The sequence below is a fragment of the Bombyx mandarina genome, chromosome 05 (genome assembly GCF_030267445.1).
Source record: "Bombyx mandarina strain Sakado chromosome 05, ASM3026744v2".
Taxonomy (NCBI): Eukaryota; Metazoa; Arthropoda; class Insecta; order Lepidoptera; family Bombycidae; genus Bombyx; species Bombyx mandarina.
The window spans coordinates 3,598,702-3,625,916 of record NC_143212.1 but is presented as its reverse complement, the minus strand read 5'-3'; the positions used below and the strand labels follow the sequence as shown (position 1 = coordinate 3,625,916).

Genomic DNA, 27,215 nt, shown 5'->3' with positions numbered 1-27,215 from the left:
ATAATTCTTCTGGGCTACATGTTTTATTATTGCTTAGATCACGACGACGATTATAACTAGTCAGGTCATAAGTATTGTCACACAGTAAAAACTTTTCTTTTAGAATGCTGGCCACAAAAAAGTTTATTGAATTCGAATTTCGAATTGTTCATGAAAATAAAAATGTTTAATTTTAAAATTTTACTCATTTTTAAATATGGAGTGGACGCTTAAAGAAGACCGTGTTGCAGTTATTGCGTTGCATCGTTGCGGTTACGCGCCAATTCAAATTTTTAACATACTGAAAAATTTGAATATAACCAAAAGATTCGTTTATCGTACCATCAAACGATACAATGAAGACTCTAGTGTAGATGACAGGTCAAGAAGTGGTCGCCCTCGGTCTGTTAGGACTCCAGCAGTGATAAAAGCTGTTAAGGCGCGAATTCAAAGAAATCCCAAACGTAAGCAGAAACTGTTGGCCCTTCAGATGGGGTTAAGCAAAACCACGGTGAAAAGGGTGTTAAATGAAGACTTAGGGCTTCGGGCATATCGAAGAAAAACAGGACATCGTTTGAATGCTCGTCTAATGGACCTGAGACTGAAGAGATGCCGCGCTTTGTTGAAGCGGTACGCGGGAAAAAAATATCGGGAAATTCTTTTTTCGGATGAAAAAATTTTTACCGTAGAAGAGAGCCACAACAAACAAAATGATAAGGTGTACGCACACAGTAGTGAAGAAGCGAGCAACCGTATTCCGCGTGTTCAACGAGGTCATTTTCCATCCTCGCTCATGGTATGGTTGGGAGTTTCTTATTGGGGCTTAACAGAGGTACATTTTTGTGAGAAAGGTGTAAAAACGAATGCAGTTGTGTATCAAAATACAGTCCTGACGAACCTTGTGGAACCTGTTTCTCATACCATGTTCAATAACAGGCACTGGGTATTCCAACAAGATTCGGTGCCAGCTCATAGAGCGAAGAGCACACAAGACTGGCTGGCGGCGCGTGAAATCGACTTCATCCGGCACGAAGACTGGCCCTCCTCCAGTACAGATTTGAATCCGTTAGATTACAAGATATGGCAACACTTGGAGGAAAAGGCGTGCTCAAAGCCTCATCTCAATTTGGAGTCACTCAAGACATCCTTGATTAAGGCAGCCGCCGATATTGACATGGACCTCGTTCGTGCTGCGATAGACGACTGGCCGCGCAGATTGAAGGCCTGTATTCAAAATCACGGAGGTCATTTTGAATAAACTTTAGTGTCATAAGAATCTATGTTTTGTTAAGTTAATTTTGGTATATGAATGGTTACATAATAAATAAACTTGTTTCAATTATTTTACATTAAACATGTGACAGAATTTATGACCTGACTAGGTAGGTGAACACGTCCAACCATCTAAGAATTAAATTAATAAAATCACACGAGTACACTAGGCGTTTTATACAGAACAATGCCGTTGGTACCACATATTAAACTAGTTTTAGTTGTTATAAATAAATATGTATAATTGTAATATTCAACATATAATTATATTTTATAAATACAGTTTTATATACAGAACGACGGTATTTACGTTGTCAGCTTAAGGTCTGGTGGGCTGCACTCTTACCTACCCAGACACAAGTAATGAATGTCATTATAATTAAGTTTAAAAGTACCTATATAGACAGTACTTATCAGCCCCGATAATTCAAATGAAGCAATTAAATATTTGCTGACAGCTCTGTAAGAGTGCATTGAATTAAAATAATCGCTTCGGTTGAATAAGAATTTTGCAGCGTAATCGATAACATTAAGATCGAAATAGTGTCAGTAATCGATTGGACAATCGAGATAATTCTCATAAAACAAACGTAATTCGGGCAGTTACATTTTTTGCCGTAAAACGTATACCTCGAATTTTATAATCTTGCGAAATGTCGGCTTTATTTAAGATTCCTTTAACGAGTTAAGTACAAAGACTTTTTAAAAAGTAAATTTGGGCGTCTAGTGAAATACGATTGGGGCCCAATTCAGTCTCGGTTTAGGACGGAGATCCATATTTTGTTTTTGTCGATAAAATCTTATGTTTTTTTCTTATCTCTTTCTTATATCTTATATAATTCATTGCATTTTGCAGTGTACCATTGACGCATACAATATGTAGTTTTACAGCAATTGTACTTTAGCCCTTTGAGAGCGAACCATTGATAGGTCGACTCTCTATTAATGCCTATAGGGTGCTAAGCGTCAGAATGCTGACTATTAGTTATTAGGTGTCTTACCGCACGCATGTGTGTATAACGTTTTGAATCAGTTAATAACATTTATAAATAACCATTTAAAGTTATTTGTTTCAGCACTGATTTTTGTATTTTTTTTTAAGTTAAAGTTTTTTATAAGGTACTTTTTTCAACAACAATTTCTGCATATCATGTGAAAATAATCTCATCACTAAAATGTTTAAGGCGCAGGCGAAGACCGTAAAGTGACGGTGTGAATTTGTCAACATTAATTACATTTGCCAGCTATACGCTAAGTATACATCAGGAAACTTGCTTCAATAGCGTAACGACTTCAAAGACAAAAGATCTTCACTTTGACCATTTGTCTTACTTACTATAGCGTAAATGGGTGGACGAAAGTTCGCCTGATGTAAAATGGTTACCAGATACCATTACAACAGCACAAACCACCCCGAGTCATGACACAGAGGCCTCAATTGTATTATATAACAGCTGCCCCACTCTTCAAACCGGAAAGCTTGACTGCTTCGCGACAGAAATCGGCAGGAAAAGTAGTATCTACTTATGCAGGCTGACCAACATCCTACCACCATGAAATACCGACTGGCGATCACACTATGCTCAGAGGACGCTTCTGCCAATTTGCCTATGAACCCATAGCCTTAAAAACCAAAGATTGGGTATGACAATAACAGTAAGGAATAGGGTAAAGCCAGCCAATTACACAGCCAAATTACAGAGCCAATTCATTAACCAAAAAATGAGTCAAATGCGTATTTTTGCATTGACACTAATGCTATCGCCGAAATCACATAACCGGTGACGTCATTGAAAATCGCTTCCCAATACAGCAGCGAGAAGAGATCACGCGCTAGATAAAGAGTACACGATAAATCAAATCGGACATGCTGATTCTCGCCTTAGAGACTCCTGATATCAATGATCATGACAATAACACCTGGTGACGAATGACAAAATTTTTATAAATGCATAGTCTGTCAATTATGATATAATATAAATCTATAAATACGGATGAAGTATTTTTTTACCATTTTACCAGTACGGACCGTTTTAAAGTTATTTATTATTATTTTATTTTCTATACTTAGTTGTTAGTTTTTGGCGGGAAGTGAAGTTGTGTGATTTGTCTTATTTTGCCTATTTAGTGTTTCTTCAGGTTTAAATGCGTAATAACGGTGGTTTATTAACTGTTTAGTATCTGTGAAAGTGCACAAATGTGGGAAAATAAAACAAAGACGTAACTTCTCAGGATCCTCCAGAAAGTCCACCATTTTACTGACATTATATTATTTCATCCCATATCATCTCATTTCATTTCATGCCACGTTTCATATTAATTAACTTCATTTCATTTCACTTCACATTCTCATTTTACATATAAATAATAATAATAATAATAATAATAATAATAATTTATTTATTTCTCTCTTAAAGGTACAAGGTACATACAAATTCAAATGGAAATAAATTAACCTTATAATTTATTTTGTAAGCCTTTGAAAGAGCTGAAGTCTGTACTAGGTTCAAAGACCTGTATTACTGATCTCCAGGCTCCCTCCTTCTTAAGAATAGATTAGGTTAGGTTAAGTCGTGAACAGATGCTGCGGACTAGTGTTGAGAGATCATTAGGTGTTATATTTTAAGAAGGTCATTTTACGTGTGTGTGCGTGTGTGAATGTGTGTGTATTTGGATGTGTGTGTGTGTGTGTGTGTGTGAGTGTGTGAGTGTGTGTATATGTGGGCGTGTGCGCGCATGCATGTTGTATTGTGTATGTGTGAGTATCTGCATCTATGCGTGTTTATTATTACTATTACATAGGTATAAATAATATAAATATAATAATATAAATAATTATTTGCTTAATTGGGCTCGAAAACAAAAAGCAGATTACTTCACAGTCTGGAGTAAGTTCTCTGTTTGCTCGTAGTCTAGGTCGTGAAGCCAATTTGTTAGTGCACGTTTGCATTGGGTCTGTGTCATGGGGTATATATTGATCAGCTTATTGATTTTATTGTATATGAAACTACTTAGGAAGCCATAGAAGCGTTGAGCTAACGATGTAGAAACAAGTGTTGTGGGACGCACACCATGCCCGCGCCGCTGACTTACGAGCAATGTCGGATCGTATGGAGTTTTCGAGTGTGTAGTCATAATAAGATTAAGAATAAATAATTTACGGACAGAAAGAACTTTACAGGTTTTGTAAAGATCATTTGTAGGAAACCTATAAGGGAGCCGCCATCCAACTTTTAAAATACATCTCTGGGCACGTTCAAGTTTTAAAAAGTGTGTTTTGGAAGACCCGCCCCATGCCACTATGCAGTACTGAGTGACTGATTGACAGAGCGCTAAATAAACGAGTGTAAGTACGTTCCTGTCGGTAACATGACGCAGATTTTTAAAAATGTAAGTGAGTTTGCGTAATCTGGACGACAGAACGTCAATATGGGAATGAAAGGATAATAGGTCATCGATCTGTATACCCAGATACCTAATGCAATTTGTCCTGGCAAGGGAGGGGCAACCGCAGGCAGTTTGTCCAAGAGCGTTACAGGAGTGGGCTATAAGTGAAAAAGACGAAGATGATATTTTACCACGCGTAGACAGGGAAAAAGTGACGTACTTAGTTTTATCCACGTTCAGTGTCAGTAGATTTTTAGACAGCCAGTCAGTTACGGTGTTCAGGCCACATTGAGCAAAACTAAAAGCTGCCTCCCAAGAACTGCCATGAAATACGAGAGCAGTATCGTCAGCATAGGTGTAAATAGACCCGTTTGTGATATTTAGTTGACATAGGTCATTTATATATATTAAAAATAGGGTAGGGCCGAGAATACTGCCCTGTGGCACTCCATATGCTAATATGCATAAAAAAATTTAAGATATGTATTTAATAAAGATTAGGCTGTATGGTATGACACCTGTGCCTTTCCAGTTGGAAAAATAAAACTACTACTACTTAGTTGGTCTATGTATGTAGACAATGTCATATTTCATATGTCAGTAGGTTTTTTTTTTCAAACTGACAACCCATTCCTATATACATCAATTTTATTTACGACCTCACAATCGAAAACAAAGCCTCGTCTTACGATACACGTTTCGAATCTCAATAAGCCCAGCGATCAGCTTATATTTGCATTAACACATACTAAGCAGCTATTTTCAACTTTACGTCCACTTAATAAGGTTGAAGGTTGAAAATAAGCAATATTTTGTAAGACGTAACATATCATTGTCTCGCTCAAGGCGAACGCGTTCTGATTGAAAATCAAATAAGCATAGTTTTTATCCATTAACTTTTGTGCTGATAAGGCTCAAAAATATCGTATACGAATCGATTTCAGAACAAAACACATGTATATTAAAAAAAAAAAGGAGATTACTCTTTATGGTTCGGTCATAAAGACGATTTCGTGTTTTAAATAATTGGAAATTCGACTTTTAAGTGTGATACTATCAAAATTAAGTAACTTAGATAACAATAGCGATTACGGGGATCATCATCCTGCGAAACAATTATGATACTGTGAAACATAAACTGTTTTTTTGTTTAGACAGGTAAAGGAGTTTACTCCCCACCTGATGTTAAGTGGTTACCGGAGACGTCACGACCTAAATGCCGCCACCCATTTGTATGGTAATTACGGGTTAATGAAACGGTTCGTTTGTAATTAATGAAATGCGTATTTCATTGGAAAAATCTCGTTCTTGCAATCAAACTAAGCCCAGTCGGTTGACATTGTTATTGACATCGGCGATCGTTTGCTCGTTCGTCTGTCAATGATTTTTAAGCTGTCCATTTAAACAATGATCCCGCCAACTAGTGATACAATTAAAAAATTCTTTAGCAACACTTTTTCGTCGAGACAGTCGCATACCAACACTCGTCTAGCACAAATGAGCGACAATCAACACGCAACCAGCTAAAAATACATTAACTACAAATAGGTGACTGGAACAAAGCGACGATGCAAATAATTAAATCACTTATTCTCGACAAACTGCTTATTTTCACTACATAATATGTGTGCCAGCTTTTTTTTGTGACCACTTTAAAATAATTACAAGAGCTAATGGTTTAACTGTAAACCATCTCAATAGGGATGGGATATGCTCACTATGAAGTCGTCGTGGCCTAACAGATAAGACGTCCGGTGCATTCGTGTTGAAGCGATGCACCGTTGTTCGAATCCCGCAGGCGGGTATTAATTTTTCTAATGAAATACGTACTCAACAAATGTTCACGATTGACTTCCACGGTGAAGGAATAACATCGTGTAATAAAAATGAAACCCGCAAAATTATAATTTGCGTAATTACTGGTGGTAGGACCTCTTGTGAGTCCGCGCAGGTGGGTACCACTACCCTGCCTATTTCTGTCGTGAAGCAGTAATGCGTTTCGGTTTGAAGGGTGGGGCAGCCGTTGTAACTATACTTGAGACCTTAGAACTTGTATCTCGGGGTGGGTGGCGCACTTACGTTGTGGATGTCTATGGGCTCCAGTAACCACTTAACACCAGGTGGGCCGTGAGTTCGCCCACACATCTAAGCAATAAAAAAAAAAAAAAACTACCCCATAAGTAGTCGGTCGAAGCCAAAACGAATAATATTTCTATAATAGACACAAACAGAACAAACTATGACTTGGCCAGACTATAACACATCATTTTAACGAGTTCTTGTCTTGTAAGCCCGCAATGTATAACAAAGGTAGTTGGCGGACGACGCGTTTCGTAACACTGGAACATGAACCCCGCGTATCAACCCGCTTAAACGTGTTACATTGCGGGTTAAAACCTACTTGTATTATATTATATTATAATACTAAAATTTTGACTTAGGTATTTTTTTAAATCCTCATATTTTTATTAAACTTCGTAAGAAACCTACAATTGAAAGTAACGTACACTAAAGCACATTTCACATGTGAATTAAAGGAATTTTCCAATAAAAATTAAAGTTATAATTATTCAAGACAAATAATAATGGTAGATAAATCGGTTAGAGCATCGGTCAGACTTCTGTGGAAACGTATAAAAATTGTAAAAAAAATATTTTCAGTTTTCGTGGTCATTGTTAACCTTTTTAAAAAGTATTCACAATAACTTTGCAAGTCATTACCTCGAAATAATATCACTGAGACCTGAGATCAAAGTATGGTGAAACACCGATAAAGATTTTTTCTTTAAAAATTCTTTGAAATTTTAAATTCTTTAAAAAGCGGTACCCTTGCCGTTGATAATTTCAAAAGAAAAGAAAAACGTTATTTTAACCAATAAAAAAAGTTGTAAAGAATATATTATATTTTATTTTAAAATTATAAATACAGACATTGAAACCCCGTTTAGCGCTGTTTCGGCTTACGTTTTTTTTTTTTAATTATGGGATTCCCTAAAATTGGATAAAATTGGATTGGAATAATTGGTTCTGGATATTCGAAGAAGTTTATCTGTGTTTCTGTGTTCCTGTCTGTTCTGTATATGAACGTATTTTTATCGTTTCAAATATTTGCTGAAGTTATTTTAAGTAAGTACAACAACAATAACTTTTTGTTTCATTGTTATACAAAAAACATAATAAATAAATCTAATGGTTAAAGTATCTGACTAATTTTCTACCCATCTTCCCCTAAGCTCATTATTTAATATTACGCTCTACTTTGATGGAATGTACATAGACAACCCATTATACTCCACATTCAAGGGGTCTTACTGTAACATCAATACGTACAAATAAATAAAATTGGAGTGTCTGTTTGTAATAATAAAACAACCACTTTTTACTAAATGCGTAAGTACGTATACATATACCAAAATATTTTTTATTTTTTATTTTTGTCTCTCTGTCTCTCTGTTTGTTCCGGCTAATCTCTGGAACGGCTGGACCGACTTTGACGAGACTTTCACTGATAGGTAGCTGATGATAAATATAAGGAGTAATTTAGGCTAATTTTTTTAAACTAGCTTCGCCCCGCGGCTCCACCCTCGGTATGATAATAACCGCGGGTAACATCGCGGGATTCAGCTAGTACAACAATACGTTTCAGAAATATTTTTTAACGCGATAAACATGAATCACGATACCATTTGTTACGCGTTTTCCTTAGTTTGGTTGAAAATTGATTATTTTGTTTTGTTATTAATTCAATATCTGAATAAAATTAGCAATTTTAACATACATAAATTATAATTATATTTTTTAACACATTTAATTATGTACGCTCTCCGACGACAGCGTTGCGTTATAATAATGTGTATATGTACACTTAAATTTAAACAAAGCGTTATCAACTTAATTTAGAATTACCAGCACGATATAAAAGATAAATCCATATCTTTAATACAAACGCTAAAAGATACTAAATAAAACCTTAACCTGAAAGAACAAAACAGGCATGTTTGAATCATGCATTAATATTTTAAAAAAACCTATGAATCGATTGATTTTGATTTTCAACGTAAATCTTCCAATGCAGTTTGGTAATGAATCATGTTTTACTGACCAACTTCAACATCCGTGAACCAGACTGAGAGCCGCTACAACGATCTGCAGTACCGAAAGCCTAATAGAATAGTTCTAATTCTAATTGAACCATCAAGCGTCCACAGCACACACACTCACTTTTACCTAACTAATTATTGCAGGGACCATTTGGAACGCGAGACGAGAGTTTGTTTTTATGTTCCGCCACGCGTCGTTCGAATAATGTTTTCGAAAATCAATTCACTCATTCACAGCACAATAACAATTCGTTATTCGTTATAATTATATTTAGACATCTACAATTTTTCAAATCACTTAGACTTCGTTATATTTGTTTGTAAAGTACGATATAAAAGTTACAAAGCGAACGAAACAAAACAAAACGATAACATCGGGTCGGCGGTTGACGCGGTACTGATGAGAAATCGAGAATGAATCGAGCTAGCGAGGACTGAGGACGGTCGTGCCTCTCGCTCAAGCCCGAACCTGCGTTCTCAACCTGTCCTCAGATGATTGTCTGTGACGACCTCACGCGCACCCAACCTTTTTTATTGCTCCAGGTGCTTTTTGTATAATAATGAGCAGCTCACGAACGATGAGAGCGTGAACTTAACGCATCCGGTGTTCCGTGGATCGGTAAATTAATCATTAGACCAGAAATGCCAAGTTTTACCTATTATGCAGAAGCGTAGTTGTAATGATAATAATCGGTAAACTACAACAATGAAGTCTACTCTCAAGAGCACATGACGTTGAAATCATAATACAAATTAAAGAAACAAAATAACACTTGAGTTGACAATGAATCATGAGCTGGATATTAAAAACAAGAGGTTTAGACTAACGCGAGCTATTATTACTCACGCGACTATTGTTATTGGCATCAATTTAATAAGTGCTCAAAATCTAGATAGTTTTCTTTATAAATCGTATTTCGTTTGGTGTTGATTGGTCTGCGCCATTTTGAAAAGGCGGCACGACATGAGAACCCTCTCATCGTAGCCACTGGAAATTACATACCCGACCCAGTAGACCGAATGGTAAACCGTCGACGTCGCCCAAAGCACGTCATTACGGATCCTCCTGATCCATTAACGGTGCTTTTAGGCACCACAAGCACCGGTCACCGTCCTCGTCGAACCCGTCGCTTGCGACGAAGGGCTCGACGAGCGAACTAACCCATAGACACAGCCCACTGAGTTTCTCGGCGGATCTTCTCAGTGGGTCGCGTTTCCGATCCGGTGGTAGATTCTGCGAAGCACTGCTCTTGCTAGGGTCAGTGTTAGCAACTCTCCGGTTGAGCCCCGCGAGCTCACCTACTAACGTTAGGGCGAAGCTGAAATAGCCTCTCAAGGCTATCAGCATAAGTAGGAAAAAAAAAAAAAAGTTGATTGGAAAGCAACGTTCGTTATCATCTGCGGGGCAAGATATTCGGTGGACATGCATTGCATTATGCGACGATATCAGATTAAAAATCTTAAAATCATGCACCATTTTTGCACGAACGTTTTCTACCTTGTAGGAATAAAATTGTGTAATAAAAATTACATTCGGAAAATTGAGCGTATTAAAATCCCGCACGGGTTATTGTTACGCACGGTTAATACTATTGAGATTACTACGAGTATACTATTGAAATTACTATGTTTGTTTATCAGTTGCCTGTAACTGTTTTAAATAATTGTCTGAAAAAAGATTAACCTAAGCTATGGATATTATAAAGGCAAATAGTAAGGTGGTGATAGAATATTGCTGCCATCTCTGGGCCCGGCGCCCGAATGCCAGCAAATTTCATTTCACCCCATGCAGAAGAGAGGCGTTCGGATAGTCGAAAATCTTAATTATACGAATCGTTTAGAATCTTTGGTTATACCCAGAGAATTCGGTACTCTCTTTGTTTCATACTAAACGTTCAATGCGAGTTATTTAGGTAATCTAACTTTACTGAGTTAATACTGATACCTTAGAACTTATATCTCAAGGTGGGGGACGCATTTACGTTGATGTCTATGGGCTCCGGTAACCACTTAACACCAGGTGGGCCGTGAGCTCGTCCATCCATCTAGGCAATATAAATAAAAAAAATATTTTTAAATAAGCCTGCCATCTCGTTTTTAACATCACACAGCATATTAATTTCATAAAAAAAAATCTTGATTTTACGTTTCTTTGCACACAGAAACTATACCGAGTAGAATAAATTCTAAAGCATTCTTATATGTATACTAGCGACCCGCCCTCGCTTCGCTTCGGAAACATTAAAACACACATGATACCAAAAAAATAAAATAAAATAAAAATTAAAAAAAGTAGCCTATGTTCATCAGGGACAATGTCGGCTTCTAATGGAAAAAGAATTTTTCAAATCGGTCCAGTAGTTTCGGAGCCTATTCGAAACAAACAAACAAACAAATCTTTCCTCTTTATAATATTAGTATAGATATAGATATAGATTATAAATGTTGCAAAGTTACCTGACTAAAATCACTTACTATTCAAACACGAGTTGTATTGTTTCAAGATTTCCTGCGTTTCAAGTGCCTTATGAATGAGCCGGATTTGTCCGTGACCATGAAAGCTATGAAAACTGATTCATTCCGTAAAAGTGTCTCTAATCATGTCTGCCATTCGCGCTATCTAAAACATTTTTTTTTGTTTTTATGCACTTTAAGCATGCTACTAAGAACATTTATTAAAATATCAATAAGTACATTCGTAGTCACGGAACATTGCAAGGTGTAACTTACAATGAGCACACGACAATAATTAATATCCAAGATTAGTGATAACGAAAAAAAAAAAGTGCGTGCGTACAAGGTACACATGTCAGAAGTGAAACTTTTTTGGCGAACTAATTTATGAGTCTTGCTTATATTTATACAAATCTAAAACTTTAGATTTCCGAGACTTATCTATCTATCTCGTAGGTTTATGGCGTTTCCTTTTAGATTTCGCCAATTTCCGAGACTTATGCCCGTATCTTTAGACGTTTCGTAAAATAGTCCTCCACTCTTAACTCATCCGATGATGCTTGAGAATACCCTTCAAACTAACTCGAGTTTGGTATTTTTAGTCGACCATTACAATAATCCTCAACTGTCCTCGAGTGAGGTAATAAGGAAATTAAATTATCAAAATATGCGGGAATCATGCACAGATCCAGGCCATTGCACAACAATATCATATATTTCCATTTGCGGTCCACATACTATTTGGACATTGATAGAAAACCAGCCTTGAGGAACGTTCAAGGTACGTCGCGACGTACCTTGACTTGACAGTTCGCTTACTTCACTCCGGTTAGGAAATTTTTCCAAGAACGTTTGAGTGGAGTTTATTTTTACGACTAATCATACCAAAACGCGCGTTGGAGGTTGAGTCGAGTCGAGTTAAGCTCGTGTAAACGACTAAAGATACGGGTGTTACACCCGTACGCGACGTACCTTGAACGTTCCTCAAGGCTGGTTTTCTATCAATGTCCAAATAGTATGTGGACCGCAAATGGAAATATATGATATTGTTGTGCAATGGCCTGGATCTGTGCATGATTCCCGCATATTTTGATAATTTAAGTTTGATAATATTTATTAATAAAGTAAATAGTTCGAGGTTAGACATTTGAAACTCTTTATTTTATTTACCTACATAAGAGTCATATTTTGCTTACAATAAAGTCAATACGATTATAAGTTTTATTTATATAATAATAAACTGGTGGTTGTGGAAAAGCACTTCAACAACACGATGCAACCAAAATCACACAAAAGCGGCGAATAAAAATACAAAGCCGGATCCGAAATCTAAAATAGGTTAGAAAATTAGGTTAGAAAATAAATAATACACTTTCAGATTTACCGCACGCACACATATTTACGAATAACTCAGCAACCAAAACATCAAACAAGTTCATCTAGTGTCAAATAGACAGCGGCAGCTTGACTTTGACATTAAACAATGACCATAGACTACAGAACTGTATGGGTTTGATGCTAGCTTGATCAAATTTTCATCATTATTACCTCACTCGAGGACAGTTGAGGAATATTGTAATGGTCGACCAAAAATACCAAACTCGAGTAAGTTTGGAGGGAATTCTCGAGCATCATCGGATGAGTTAAGAGTGGAGGACTATTTTACGAAACGTCTAAAGATACGGGCATTAGAGGAAGGGAAAAAGGAAGATATGCTCCCGCCAAAAGTCTGTCAAATGTCAATCTCAAACCTCAGTGTTGACAGTCACATTATGTTTAGATTTCTAAATTGTAAATGACTAATATTTTGCCAATTGAATTGACTAATTTAATTTCATGCTCTTTGATTAATGTTCCAAATTCTTTTCATTTCATTTCAATTCCTATTACATTTTTAACAAAAAAAAAATAAAATATTAGACTGTACGGTATGATACATTTGCCTTTCCAGTTGAAAGAATACAACAACAACTACGACTGACATTTGACAAGTACTTAATTTCAATAGTAGTTTGACGTCACTTCCGTTGCACACCTGCGTGACGTTCTGTAAAAATGTTACCCTCATGCGCCGCTTAAAGAAGTTTCACTTCAAAAACTAACCAACCATTAATAAATCAGTGTTACGCAATTAATTATTATTGTAAACTAATTATAAATATTTGTTTTCATGTCGCGTATTCTAATTCGTTGCGGCCACTCGACGTTTGTGCGATTGCATGATAATTTTACAGTCCATATTGTAAGCATTTTAGAATAGGTTTTTTTTAAGTTTCTTATAGATAGATTTTATAATTTTTTCATAGTGTTATTTTTCAATTTCTTTTTTTTTTTTAATATCAAGGTATTATCAGTATTTGTTTGTTCGTATAATTGAGGTGACATTTATCTTGTACCTTCTCGCCATGTTGTTCTGAATTGGCGAGCGCATTGTCAGTAAAACTAACTAAAAAAAAATGACACGTGAAATGTTTTCAAAAATGTACCAGCTGTGTCGTCGACAACCTGCAGTCCTCTGAGTTTTCTCGCCGGACCTTCTGAGTGGGTCGCGTTTCCAATTCGGTGGTAGATTCTGCGAAGCACTGCTATTGATAGGGCCAGTGTTAGCTACGTCCACAAGCTCCGCGGATATCGCACCGTCTCCTTCGAGGCGGCGTGTGTGTTGGCGGGGACGCCGCCATGGGAGCTGGAGGCGGAGTCGCTCGCTGCCGACTATCGGTGGCGCAGCGAGCTTCGTGCTCGGGGCGTGGCGCGTCTCCCCGAAAGTGAGCTGCGGGCGCGGAAGGCCCATTCTCGGCGGTCCGTGCTCGAGTCGTGGTCGAGGCGATTGGCCAACCCCACGTGGGGGCTACGGACCGTCGAGGCGGTTTACCCAGTCTTTGATGACTGGGTAAATCGTGGCGAAGGACGTCTCACCTTTCGTCTGGTGCAGGTGCTGACCGGGCACGGATGCTTTGGGAAGTACCTGCGCCGGATAGGGGCTGAGCCGACGACGAGGTATCACCATTGTGGACACGAGCTGGACACGGCGGAGCATACTCTCGCTGTCTGCCCCGCTTGGGAGGTGCAGCGCCGTGTCCTGGTCGCAAAGATAGGACCTGACTTGTCGCTGCCTGGCGTCGTGGCGTCGATGCTTGGCGGCGATGAGTCATGGAAGGCTATGCTCGACTTCTGCGAGTGCACCATCTCGCAGAAGGAGGCGGCGGGGCGAGTGAGGCAAAGCTCTCCTCTCTACGCAGAAACCCGCCGCCGCCGAGCAGGGGGTCGGGACCGGGGTCGTATCCGTGACCTTTTTTTTATTTTTTTATTATCCGTGACCTGGCCCCCTAAGAGCTAGGGGTCCCACCCGTTTTGTGCGGGGAGAGACCCAGACGTGGGGTGGCGTGCTTTGCACGTTCACCCACAGTAGGAAGCCGGGTGATGGTAGACCGCGTTCCCCCCGACCGCTCTGGGGGAAGGTGTAACGCGGCGCCATCAAAGCGGGCTCTCGGCCCGTTGAACGAGGGAACCGGTGGTCGTGTCGCTGGCGGCCGCCGGTCCGGCGTCCGTGGGACGGTGGGTTGGATGTAATGTGCTCTGCGTCAACCCTGTCCCGCCGTTTCAATAGCCCCGACTGGGCTCCGGCCCGGTCCGAGGTAGGGCGCCGGTTGTGAGCGGCAGGAGTTTTTAGTGAGGTTCAACTCCCACATACCCCACCTGCCGCGCGGGTGGGGATCCGGCGATTTTCTCCTGTGGAAAAAAAAAAAAAAACGTCCACAGGCTAAAGCCCCGTGAGCTCACCTACTGGCTCGGCTACGCTGGCATAACCCCCTAGGTTATTAGGTTACTAGGCATAGGTAGGAAAAAAAACAGCCCGCTCGGAGGGCTGCCGCTGGTGTTCGGGATACCTCGGTGGACCAGGACCCAACTGTCAAGTCAGCAGAATGCGATACTTCCAACCGGCCGATCTTCGCTAACGCAGCTTCTATATAAAACGTACACAGCTCCACAGACCTGTGGAATTCATAAATACTCCAATGGATATCAGTGTGCTTAGTGCGAGTTTCTTAACCTTCTCGATAGCGTAAAAGCTAACCCATTTTTGTATGCAGTTGGAACAGCGCCCCTAGCGGCAAACGTACGCAAACGATCCCATTTGATCCCATTCCATACATATATGAGCTAACTTTTACGTTACCGAGAACGTTAAAAAACTCGCACTAAGCACACAGGGAAGTTTCCCATCATCGCATGTGTCAAGATAAAAACGAACGAACGATTGGGTTTCGTACGCAAACAAGCACGTGACTTCGACGATGTACTAACAACAATCAATAGCAGGGCTATTTAAAACTAAAGGAAGTCGAGATAACGGATCACATGAAGACGTTTTCAACAACAACTTAATCCATATACCTACCGCGTACTTCGATAAAATGACAGTTAAACTGTGCACTACACATAACATTATCTATGTATTAATACGTGAAGCAAAAACTTTGTATCCCTTTTTATGAAAATTGCGCGGACGGAGGAGTATGACATTTTCCACACTTATAGAGAATATAGAGAAGAAGTGCACAATGCTAATATGTTTTTTAATGATGCATAAAAGATACATTAAATCAATAAAGAAAACATTACACACACTACATACCATGTATTTGACGCACACACGCATGCATACTATTTATTGTCAAACTTTTGTTCTTGACGTATGTGGTCAAATTGAGAATAGATTAAATATTGTTTGTCTTTATTAATATTTTTTTATAGTGTAGCCTTGGCGAAATTTGTGATTATAGAAGTATAAAACACAATCATAGTAGTGTACAAACTTATAATACAGTTCCAATTAATTATAGTCGAATTTCGACTACTGCGGGACCACTAGTTTGGGCAAAACGTTGATGAGTTGAGACTTAATTTGACACAATTTTCACGGTATCCGTCTTGATAGGGCGTTTTGGGAATCCACACGAGGGAGGTACCACCACCCTGCCTATTTCTGGCGTAAAGCAGTTATGCGTTTCGGATTGAAGGGTGGGGCAGCCGTTGTACTGTAAAAACTGAGACTTAGAACTCAGGTCTCAAAATGGGCGGCGGTATTGACGTGGTTGATATCTATGGGCTCTAGCGACCACTTCACTTCACACCAGGTAAGCAATGAACTCGTTCACCCAACGTAACATTAAAAAATATAAAAAATACCTTAATATCTTTATTATTATAAATAATAGCATGTTATTATTACAGATGGGCAACGTTTTCCTTTATCACTTCCGTTTTTTTGTGTCGGATATCAAATATTGAAATGACTCTTAATTCACGAGTGTGCTTTCGATTTAATAAAAGGCATATTGATGGCGAATATTTTCACTACTTCTCCATGAACAGACTTACAACTCTTTTATTTGGCCCTCACAAAGGGGAGATCTTTTTTTATTGCTAAAACTAGTGAACGAGTTCACGGTCTACCCAACATTAAGCCATTACCAGAACCTCTAGACATCCTTACGGTGAATTGTCTCACCTATTAGTGTATTTTATGTAGACGGTAAAATCTACATCTACTACAGTACAAGTTACATTATTAATTCGTTAAAAAATTACAAACCTTAAAACAATTTAGGATAAAACCACTTTTAGTAGTAAAATCTTAATATTCGTATCCCTAATTTCAATTTCCTCGGTGTCTAGGCAAACCGTAGCTTGTAAATACATCAACATGTGTGTGTCTGTGTGTGTACGACAAGTAAATTAAATTCTTTGAAACATTGTTCATTGTTTAAGAAATCCTTGCTTCCTGTTTGCATCGACGCTTCGTTCGTATAATTTCGAAGACACCAGTCACCGACCGGTGCCGGAAAAATGGCTAAACACTTTTTTGTGAGTACAGGTCTTTGAACTACAGTACACAGATATAAATCAGTTCTGGGAGTGAATATTTCGTAAAAAAAGCTTCTCTTTGCTATTTTTGATGGAGGAGGAAAACAGAACTACGCGGCACAGATATGTTTGATGTCTGTCTCGATCATGTATTATAATAACGACCCTTGGTAATTACAATCACCGTTCGAGATTGGACTTTTGATTTTTTTTATTGCTTAGATGAGTGGACGAGCTCACAGCCCACCTGGTATTAAGTGGTTATTGGAGCCCTAAGCATCTACAACGTAAATGCGCCGCCCACATTGAGATCTAAGTTCTAAGGTCTCAGTATAGTTACAACTGCTGCCCCACCCTTCAGACCGAAACGCATTACTGCTTCACGGCAGAAATAGGCAGGGTGGTGGTACCTTACCCGTGCGGACTCACAAGAGGTCCTACCACAAGTAATTACGCATATTATAATTTTGCGGGTTTGATTTTTATTACACAATGTTATTTCTTCACCGGAAATTGGAACCGGGGTTAGGATTGCTTTATGTTATCTCCCTCTTCCTGGTCTCTTTCGTTTAAGAAATGAGTAGTACCAAACATGTAGTTGAGGACTGTGTAAGATCAGATAGCTCCATCCGTATATACAGCGTGTTCGCAAATGCGTAACTACAATAGTAGTTACGGCAATAGCCGTTCTTATTAATTTAAACTGGATACGTTGTAAGCTGTAATTGTTAGTTTTGACTTATTAAATTTAACGTATGATTATCGCTAAAACCCATTAAATTATCCAAACAGGTAATACAATGAGAAAAACAACATAACCTTGAATCTTGCATCGTCCCAATTAGCACATTTTTTTGTGATTCTCTTAGGACTTGGAGCGAGACGCGATAAATATTTTATGTTTGTCGATATATTTGTAAAACCTATTTTTGTTTTCTAAACACGGCTGCCATTTGAAAATATCCGGATTCCAAAGTAAATATTCCTATATTTGTCAGCGGACATTTTCTTAGTGAGTAGCTGTTCTTATTTATTCTTTGTTCGTCTCTCGGGCTTATCGTTTATATAGCACCAGTAATCACGCAAATTACATTTTTTGCGACTTTGATTTTTATTACACGATCTTATTGCTTCAGCGTGGAAGTCTTTTTTTTTCCTACCTTGTATAGTCTTGAGAGGCTATTTAACCTTCGCCTTGATGCGGACGTGTAGGTGAGCTCACGGGGATCTAACCGGGAGTATTGCTAACACAGGCCCTAGCAAGAGCAGTGCTTTGCAGAGTCTACCACCGGATCGGAAACGCGACCCACTGAGAAGACCGGCGAGAAACTCAGTAGGCTGTGTTAAAACATTCATGAGCATTTGTCAAATACGTATTTCATTTGAATCATTGGTTACGGGTTTCGAAGCTGCCTGATTCGAACATCTACACAGTCGCATCGCTTGATACAAATACAGCGGGCACTACAATTATGTCTCATCCTTTAGACCGTGACGACTTAAAATTATTACATAAAACGTAAAAGGCTGGTTAATGTGGATTAGGCACTGTGTTAATGAATCAATCAATCCGGAAAACTAATTTTACTATCTTACAGCACACAATAAGATATACTCTATCGCCGAAACTAAAACAATCGACGAAAGATTTTGTCCAAGAATTAATTTACTTTACCTTCGACAATTTAAATTATTTGTCGCATGCATCATAATAACGGAAAACATTTTAGATTCCGAAACATGTGAACTCATTAAGTTCGTGTTTCTAATTGCCTTTCACTTGTTTGTGGGAGCAAACATTTCAGAATTCCCACAAATATAAAACATCAGAATTTTGTAGAAAGTATTGTTGCATCCCAATTATTGCTTGCGTTTAAACTCAGTTACAAGAGTAACGAAAGTACGAGTGCACTGAAACATGTGCATACAGCGTCTATAAAACTTAATTAAAATGCTTCTGACGACTTGTGAAAATTTCCACAAAAATTGTTTTGTTTTTAATCAGTTTTATTTTGTCTATTTTCTGATGCCTACACTCGCTAGGGGGCGGAGTCCCATGCGCTGGTCCGATCAGATTAAGACGACTTTGGAATCCAGCATCAATGTCGCTATCCACTGCGCGGAGGACAGAAGTGAATGGAGGAACATAGTCCTAACAAAAGTGCTCAGTAAAGGTCACGACCCTCAGAACTGAGGAATACGACGCACGGAGGAGGAGGAGGACACTCGCTCGAATACTTTGCGCGGTGCTGCGTTGACTAAAATTTCTAAAAAACTGCAAATCTCTCTTAAACAAAAACATGCATTTCTCACTTAGGTCTCTCTCAGAGGTTTGCCGATAGCAATTATACCGTCGATAGTTATAAGCAAAATGCAAAGGCAAATTCCGATACTTATACCGGCAAATGCCGATACAGTTGCAAATATCAATAAATTAATAATTACGGTTCCATGTAAGTAAATAAAATACACAGAATCAAAAACTAAAAAAATGCGTTGCAATAAGCTTGTAGCTCTAATTCTCTAATTCTAAAGCTCTAATTCTATCCTATAAAGATATTTTTTTTACAGTAGATTTTCCATTTATCTAGTCAAAGAATCGTAAGTCAATTCATTGAGAAATAATCAAAATGACGTTATGATGAAAAGTCGTAAGTCCGTTCATTGGAAAATAATCAAAATGACGTTATGATGAAGAGTCGTAAGCCCATTCATTGAGAAATAATCAAAATGATGTTATGATGAAGAGTTGTAACTCCTTTCATTGAAAAATAATCAAATGATGTTATGATGAAGAGTCGTAAGCCCATTCATTGAGAAATAATCAAAATGATGTTATGATGAAGAGTTGTAAGTCCTTTCATTGAAAAATAATCAAATGATGTTATGATGAAGAGTCGTATGCTCGTTTATTAAGAAATAATCAAATTGATGTTATGATGAAGAGTCGTAAGCTCGTTTATTGAGAAATAATCAAAATGATGTTATGATGTCGACTTTAAAAATATTATTTCCATTTCGTTTTCCAGAAATATTCACGTCAACGACAGCGATAATGTTATAGCGATGGACGTTTCTGCGGCAAGTTCACGCCTAACGATAAGTCTAGTGAACGTTTCTCGAGTGCGGAAAACACATTGCTTGTCACATCCACTCGCTGAATCTTATCAGATCAACGATAAGCCTGATGCTTGCAGACAACGTATGAGGTAATCCTTATTTTTACAGCAAGCTGCTGCCGTTTTACGCGATTTATAACTTTACCCGTATGTGTTTTATGTATGTGATTATGTGTGTGTGTGTGAGACAGTAGGGATGGCGCATCTGGTTAAAATCCTCATGAATGATTCGCAATTGATTCATTAAACTTGATGAATAGGAATGGACAGCAATCTCTACATTTGGATAAGATTTTGAAGAAGAAATTGTTTCCGTTGACTAAATATTCATTCGTAAAGAATCTAAATAAGTGTCATTTGGTACCGTTTACCACAAACATACCTAATTGAGCTTTCAGTCGAAAATTTACCCATACCTAATGTAAATACAATTGTTTGCAATAACTATAGTTGGCAGGCGAAGACATCAGAATTATTTTGTATTTATATCGCTATTTCAAAGTGATGCATTAATCTTAATCTTCATGTGGAGGGCTGATGTTTTTTTGTTTTCTTTTAATGATTGAGGGTTTACCGGTAGCCTGGGGCCGGAGGCCTTTCTCCTAATAACTCAAGAGTAGCTGCTACGCGAATGAATCTACAACCGGATCGGAATCGCGACCCCCTGAGAAGATCCGGCAAGAAACTCAAGACCCGCTGAGAAGATACGGCGAGAAACTCAACGGGCTGATGTTTAGGTTAGGTTGTACGTCGAACTCTTTCTCCGAGAAACGCCGAGTTCGACGAGAACGGTTACCGGGGTCTCTACTCCTAGCGTTAAAGCGGAGGCCGTCTAATGCAAGGGTTATCGGTGCTGATGGATCTGTAAGGACGTGAAGTAAGGAACACCACTTTGTATAGAGAACACCTGTAAGTAGCAATTTATTGTTGGAAGACTCATCGAAGTAACGCTATTGTATGAAAAGTAAATAATATTAATATATCAGTTTTAAACAGAGCGAAGTGTGCTAGATTGAATAATTTAATATTTTTTATTATGACTTTTGTGTAGTTAATACTAATGCAGTATTTAAAATTTCAACTGTTAATTTTCTTATTCATGAAAGAACTATTTCTTTGCTTATTTATTTAGTATCGCACTCTAATAAATAGTTTATGGTGGAAGTTTTTAAAACCTCTACAATTGTTACTACTTCCCCAACTTTAATAGACCCTCTTTCAACGGACACTTTTTAATACACACTGAGCTGGTGCTCCTTACTTCTACCCTCTATACTTCTTCAGAATCAAAGTTGACGTAGGTGACAGTGACGAGCAAAATGAAATTCATAAATAGACATTTCGTCGTTCACAATGTCAATCGGTGCAACTAATAATTCCTTTGCCTGAAATCAGATATGTAATCAGATAAGACAAATACAAAAAATAGACAAAGGCAATATTTATGGATGTAATAAATATGTCCACACGCATCACTATGTGAAGACGATTGTGTCCACCGTAGGACCTAAGTTTGAAATTTTAATTGGCAGAATTCTCCCGTGCTTGAAACAGCACTGAATTCGTGCGTCAGTCATTCATGCCTATCTCCGACTTATATTTAATTATGTTAGTATTGAGCTTCGCCAATGTCTCTTTACGGTACAACCCTTAACACGAGATACACTATCAAACGTGACTTGCATAATAACTTAACAAAAAAAAAGAATTTAAGGTGAATACGTTTTGAAAACCACAAAATTTTATTTTTTGCTCTTAAACAAATTTGACGATTTCACAACAAAGTTTTTAATAAATGTACAATAAATTTAAAAAAAAAACACGAATTCTTACACTTACCTAATTTCTAAAGGGTAGCACGTCTCAAAATGTATGAATCTTAGGTTAGTTATGTATGTAAAACCATTTTCAATATTAAGAGAATACAGTTTAGTTGTAAACTAAAGCTAATAATAAAACAACTTCTTTATGTTCTGTTCGAGGACATGTTATTATGTCCTTCTTCCATATTCTTCTTTTATGAACACTAAATCAAATTGAAGTTACGACATCCGCCAGAGTAGTTCTAGGTGATTCTTGTCATCGCAAAACAGATCAGTGTGATTTGTGCGAGTTTTTTAACGTTCTCGATAGCGTAAAAGTTAACTCAAATTTGTATGCAATTGGAACAGCGTCCCTAACGGTATACGTAGGCATACCTTCCAACTCCATATAAATTTGAGTTAACGTTAACGCTATCGAGAACGTTAAAAAACTCGCGCTAAGAACACAGGACGAAGCCTATTAGATCTCACCTTGTACTGAGGTTCTAATTACGTACACTCATTAATATCATTAATGTAATAAAACGGAATCAAATTCAAACGTGAACCTAGCTTGATGTTTCTGTAAAGGCAGCACTGTGTTCGTTTCCCGGAAACGCCAAGTGAACACATCCGTCTATTGAACGTAATATCTGGACACCGACTTGCACATAACATTGGATGTTTTTGTACACTAAGTACAGTAGATTGGGGGGAATCGAGACGCTTTCCAATTCCAACACAAATTTTCAGCGGTTCTTCTTAAGGTAATAGGTACCAATAAAATTGAGATTAAAACGGTTCCGGGGGCATACATTTTCATATACAATGCATTGTTATACATACATCATTTAAAAATATACACAAAAACTTATAAAACTAGCTTGTGGGTGGCACTGTTTTTGTTGTTAGGCAGGTACTTAGCTTTAGGTAATTAACTTTTCAATATCTTTAGTCAATTACAAAGCTCCGATGACTAAATTAAACTATTTAATATTCTTAAACACTAAATAAAAGTTCTTTGAAATTCAACAAATTTAAATCTCAAGCAAAAGCATTGCGACAACACAGATTTGTCCCTATTCTACCCCTAGTCCCTATTCCCCCAATCTACAGCAACCAATTGTCAAACAATATAAATACGTAAAATTAAATCTATTACGTTTTATTTTATTATATTCTATAAATTAATTCTAGAGAATACCGTATTTTTCTCGATTTCGATGTAGAGTGCCAATTCAAAAGACAGGTCAGTGTAACCTTGTGATATCTTTAACCTTGCTGTAGTGCAAGGGCTCTCAAACTTATTTTGTCTGCTGTTCACTTTGAGAATAAATTATTTTTTAACACCCCCATTTTTTCACCTACTAAAAACTACTATAGTCGGTGTCTAAGAGTCCTTCAAGATGAAATTACAAATCACCTCCCAAACCTCTAAGCAACGCCCCCATTTTTTTCCGGGTCTCTTACCGCCCCCCTTTAAGCCTGTAGCGCCTACAAGGGGGCGTTATCGCCCACTTTGGGAAAGACTGCTGTAGTGTATACACAGCACTGAAGGAGTTGCGATTGTCATGGCGGATGAACGTCAAGTGATTCTATTCTCTTGTTGACAGCGGTCGCACTGGTGATCATTCACACATCCATTGGCTCTAAATCACGAATAATTATTGTAATCCCGACTTGTTTATATAATTTTATCGTCTGTATCAATAACATAGTTAACAGTTAACCCCACAAGTCTATATATTTCAACGTTTGCTGAAGTTCAACGCCCACTATGGACTCTTGGGCAGATGAGTTCACAAATCAATAACCCTATGCGATATACGAGTATAAAGCATCAATATTAGCCTATCAACTCCATGACCAGTACACTGATGAACATAGGCCTCCTCGGATCCTCGGCTTCTCTCATCCAGCTCTTGCTAGTATCATCATAATCGGCTGCTCTTGGCAGAGCAGTCGTGGTCATGTGGAATTCTTGCTTATTAAAGCCTTGACAGATGTTTTCCATAGTTTGCGAACCGAGGCCCGGCGCACACACTCGGTAAGTGGGGTTTCAGTAAGCTCTTTCACCTGATCAGTCCAGCGCATGGGGATTCGTCCACGAGATCTCTTACCATTAACCCTAGTAGATAGTATACAATACAATTTTGTAATTTCAGTCAATTCCGTTTTTCGTCTTTAAACGCTACATGAAGTTATCCAAACTAATATGCAAGGCATTGCAAGGGTAAACAGTAAAAGTATTGACTTCACTAGGTCTAGTATTAATGCGTGTCAGCCTTCCAAACGCCAAGGTGTTAGGAAAAAAATTGTTTCATGTCACATTTCCTAGTCGATTAACTTAGTATTTACGAGTGCTTCCGCATTTAAAACTGACTGAAATAGTTAATATATAACCTTGAAATGGAATAGAATGGAAAATAATTTGTTATAATTAAAATACCAAAAAATATGTATATGTTTTCGTGATTACTTATTAGTGCGTTTTAATTATAATTCTAAATTAATTTAAATTATAGTATTTTCTTCGGCTTTCAATACACACTTTATATAGTTTCTTCTTTATATAGCTTCTTCTTTATACAGACGTCTGACGTCTAGGGACGATAAAGCCTAGATGAAATCATAATGGTAGTTTTAACAATGTTATAATAAATAACTGGGAACAAATCACGCACGGTCATCCGGCCCCATATAAGGATTCCCTGTGTTATAAGTACCAGAGACTACATACATACTTATATACGTTTAAATGTATACGTATATAGATAATAAGCACCCAGACAAAGAGTAAACAAACCTGTTCATCACGTCACATCATGAAGTCGTCGTGGCCTAAAGGATAAGACGTCCGGTGCATTCGTGTTGAGCGATGCACCGGTGTTCGAATCTCAGGCGGGTACCAATTTTTCTAATAAAATACGTACTTAACAAATGTTTACGATTGACTTCCGATCCGATCCGATTCCGATTGGTTGACGGTGAAGGAATAACATCGTGTAATAAAAAACAAACCCGCAAAATTATAATTTGCGTAATTACTGGTGGTAGGACCTTTGGTGAGTCCGTGCGGGTGGGTACCACCACCCTGCCTATTTCTGCCGTGAAGCAGTAATGCGTTTCGGTTTGAAGGGTGGGGCAGCCGTTGTAACTATACTTGAGTCCTTTAGAGCTTATATCTCAAGGTGGGTGGCGCATTTACGTTGTAGATGTCTATGGGCTCCAGTAACCACTTAACACCAGGTGGGCTGTGAGCTCGTCCACCCACCTAAGCAATAAAAAAATAATAAAAAATAAAACTCGAAGATTTGCCCGATGTGAGTAAGGAAACCAACGAACCTCGACGCAACAATCAGGGCCGCTAACCACTACACCACCGAATCACACTATTTAAATTATATTAGACTGCGAGTGATTTTCGGGTCCCTAATTACAGAACCGTAACTTCAGTTAGAGGATATTAAGGATCAGAATAAACAGGCATGGGAACCTTACATCCTTGAGCCTGTTGAGTCTCTATATCGGGCAAGGATTAATAAGACACGTGTTCAGTTAAGTGACTAACATATGTTGGGATTACAACCTAACGTGCTATCGACAGCCCGACAATCCCGAGACTGACGTAGCATCATAATTACCGCTAACACATGCATATAATTATTAGTTGCTATGGGGACATTTGTGGTCCCTACAAGCCATTAGCCCCGTCATTCGTCATAGCTATCCAGGCCTAAAGGATAAGACGTCTGGTGTATTCGTATCGAGCGATGCACCGGTGTTAGAATCCCGCAAGCGGGTACCAATTTTCCTAATGAAATACGTACTTAACAAATGTTCACAATTGACTTCCACAATTGATTGACTTTCAAGGAATAAATAACATCGTGTAATAAAAATCAAACACGCAAAATTATAATTGGGGGAATCACTGGCGGTAGAACCTCTTGCGAGTCCGCACGGGTATGTACCTCCACCCTGCCTATTTCTGCCGTGAAACAGTAATGCGTTACGGTTTGAAAGTTGGGGCAGCCATTATACTTAAAAACTGAGGCCCTAGAACTATATCTAAATGCTGCCAATTGACGTTGTAGATGTTTATGGGCTCCGGTAACCCCTTCACACCAGACAGGCCGTGAGCTCGTCCACCCATCCAAGCAATAAAAAAAAACTATAAATCTCCCACGAGACGAATACAATGCGAATATTAAATAATGTATGATGCAGTAATTATTGTACACATATGCATAATTACATGTGTTAATTTTCATTACACATCATCACCGTATTATATTTACATACATGTGGATATATTTGAATACTAAAATGTAATTTGTTTTTGTTTTTTTTAAACACTCCACAAATTGGCCGAGGTGTCAAATGTTTTGTTCTTTAACTCAATCTGTCTGTTTGGTTAGATAATTTTAAATTATACTGTATTATTGGAACTCACAATTGTTTACAGTGTTGTGTTACTACTGGTAGAACGTTTTGTTAGGCGGCACGTGTAGGTACCACCACCCCATCTATTTCTATCACGAACCAGTAACGCAGTCCGGTTTGAAGGCCAAAGCAGTCGTCGACACTTCAAGTCTCAAGATGGGTGACGGCAATTACGTTGTAGATGTTCATATTTTTTTTGCAGACGAGCAACCAGCCAGCATGATGTTGAGGCCATCAACAATATCAGGAGGACAGCTGAGCCACTGCCTACCACTAAATATTCTCCGTCAGCTTCAGAAAGACATGCACAGAAAACACCTTAGAGCTTCGCAGAGATTCCAAAGCTGAACGGTACATACGTGGCAGAAAAGATTGCTTAAACTGCACTGTGAATAGGTGATGGAGGGTATCCATCATAAAACGCAAGATATTTGACAGATGCCGGAATCTCGCTTACGACATTATTAAGATAAGCTTGCGTATATACAAGTTCCGAACAATAACATTCGGACCGTCGGTCTACGGAGCAATATCACCCGCTCGGTGGAAGACATTTCCTTCGTCGTCATATCTTCCCACACTAGGTAGTATAAATGAACTCTCCTCGGATAACCACTTAATAGCAGATGGGCCGTTAGCTCGTTCACTCGTCTAACCAATAAAACCATATATACAAATGACACTACAAGTTACCAATTATGAAAATTAATATTCTAATTTGAAAACATACACTCTCCAGTTTAAGTTTATAGCGGTAGTTGTCGCAAATTTGGTGCGAAGAAACGTAT

The 27,215-nt window shown here is 38.2% G+C and overlaps 1 protein-coding gene across 2 annotated transcripts in view; it reads right to left on the bottom strand.

The window, feature by feature from the left end:
* Positions 1 to 27,215, bottom strand: part of conu (Rho GTPase-activating protein conundrum) — a 137,504-nt gene that overhangs the window by 77,830 nt on the left and 32,459 nt on the right. The window contains exon 1 of one of the 2 annotated variants that reach the window (XM_089727312.1): positions 8,741 to 9,154. The exons of the other annotated variant lie outside the window; for it this stretch is intronic. Coding sequence (XP_089583438.1) covers positions 8,741 to 8,752 — 12 coding nt within the window. The 5' untranslated portion in view covers positions 8,753 to 9,154. Of the gene's footprint in view, positions 1 to 8,740; positions 9,155 to 27,215 lie in introns of those variants that run through there. 2 annotated transcript variants of the gene reach the window in all.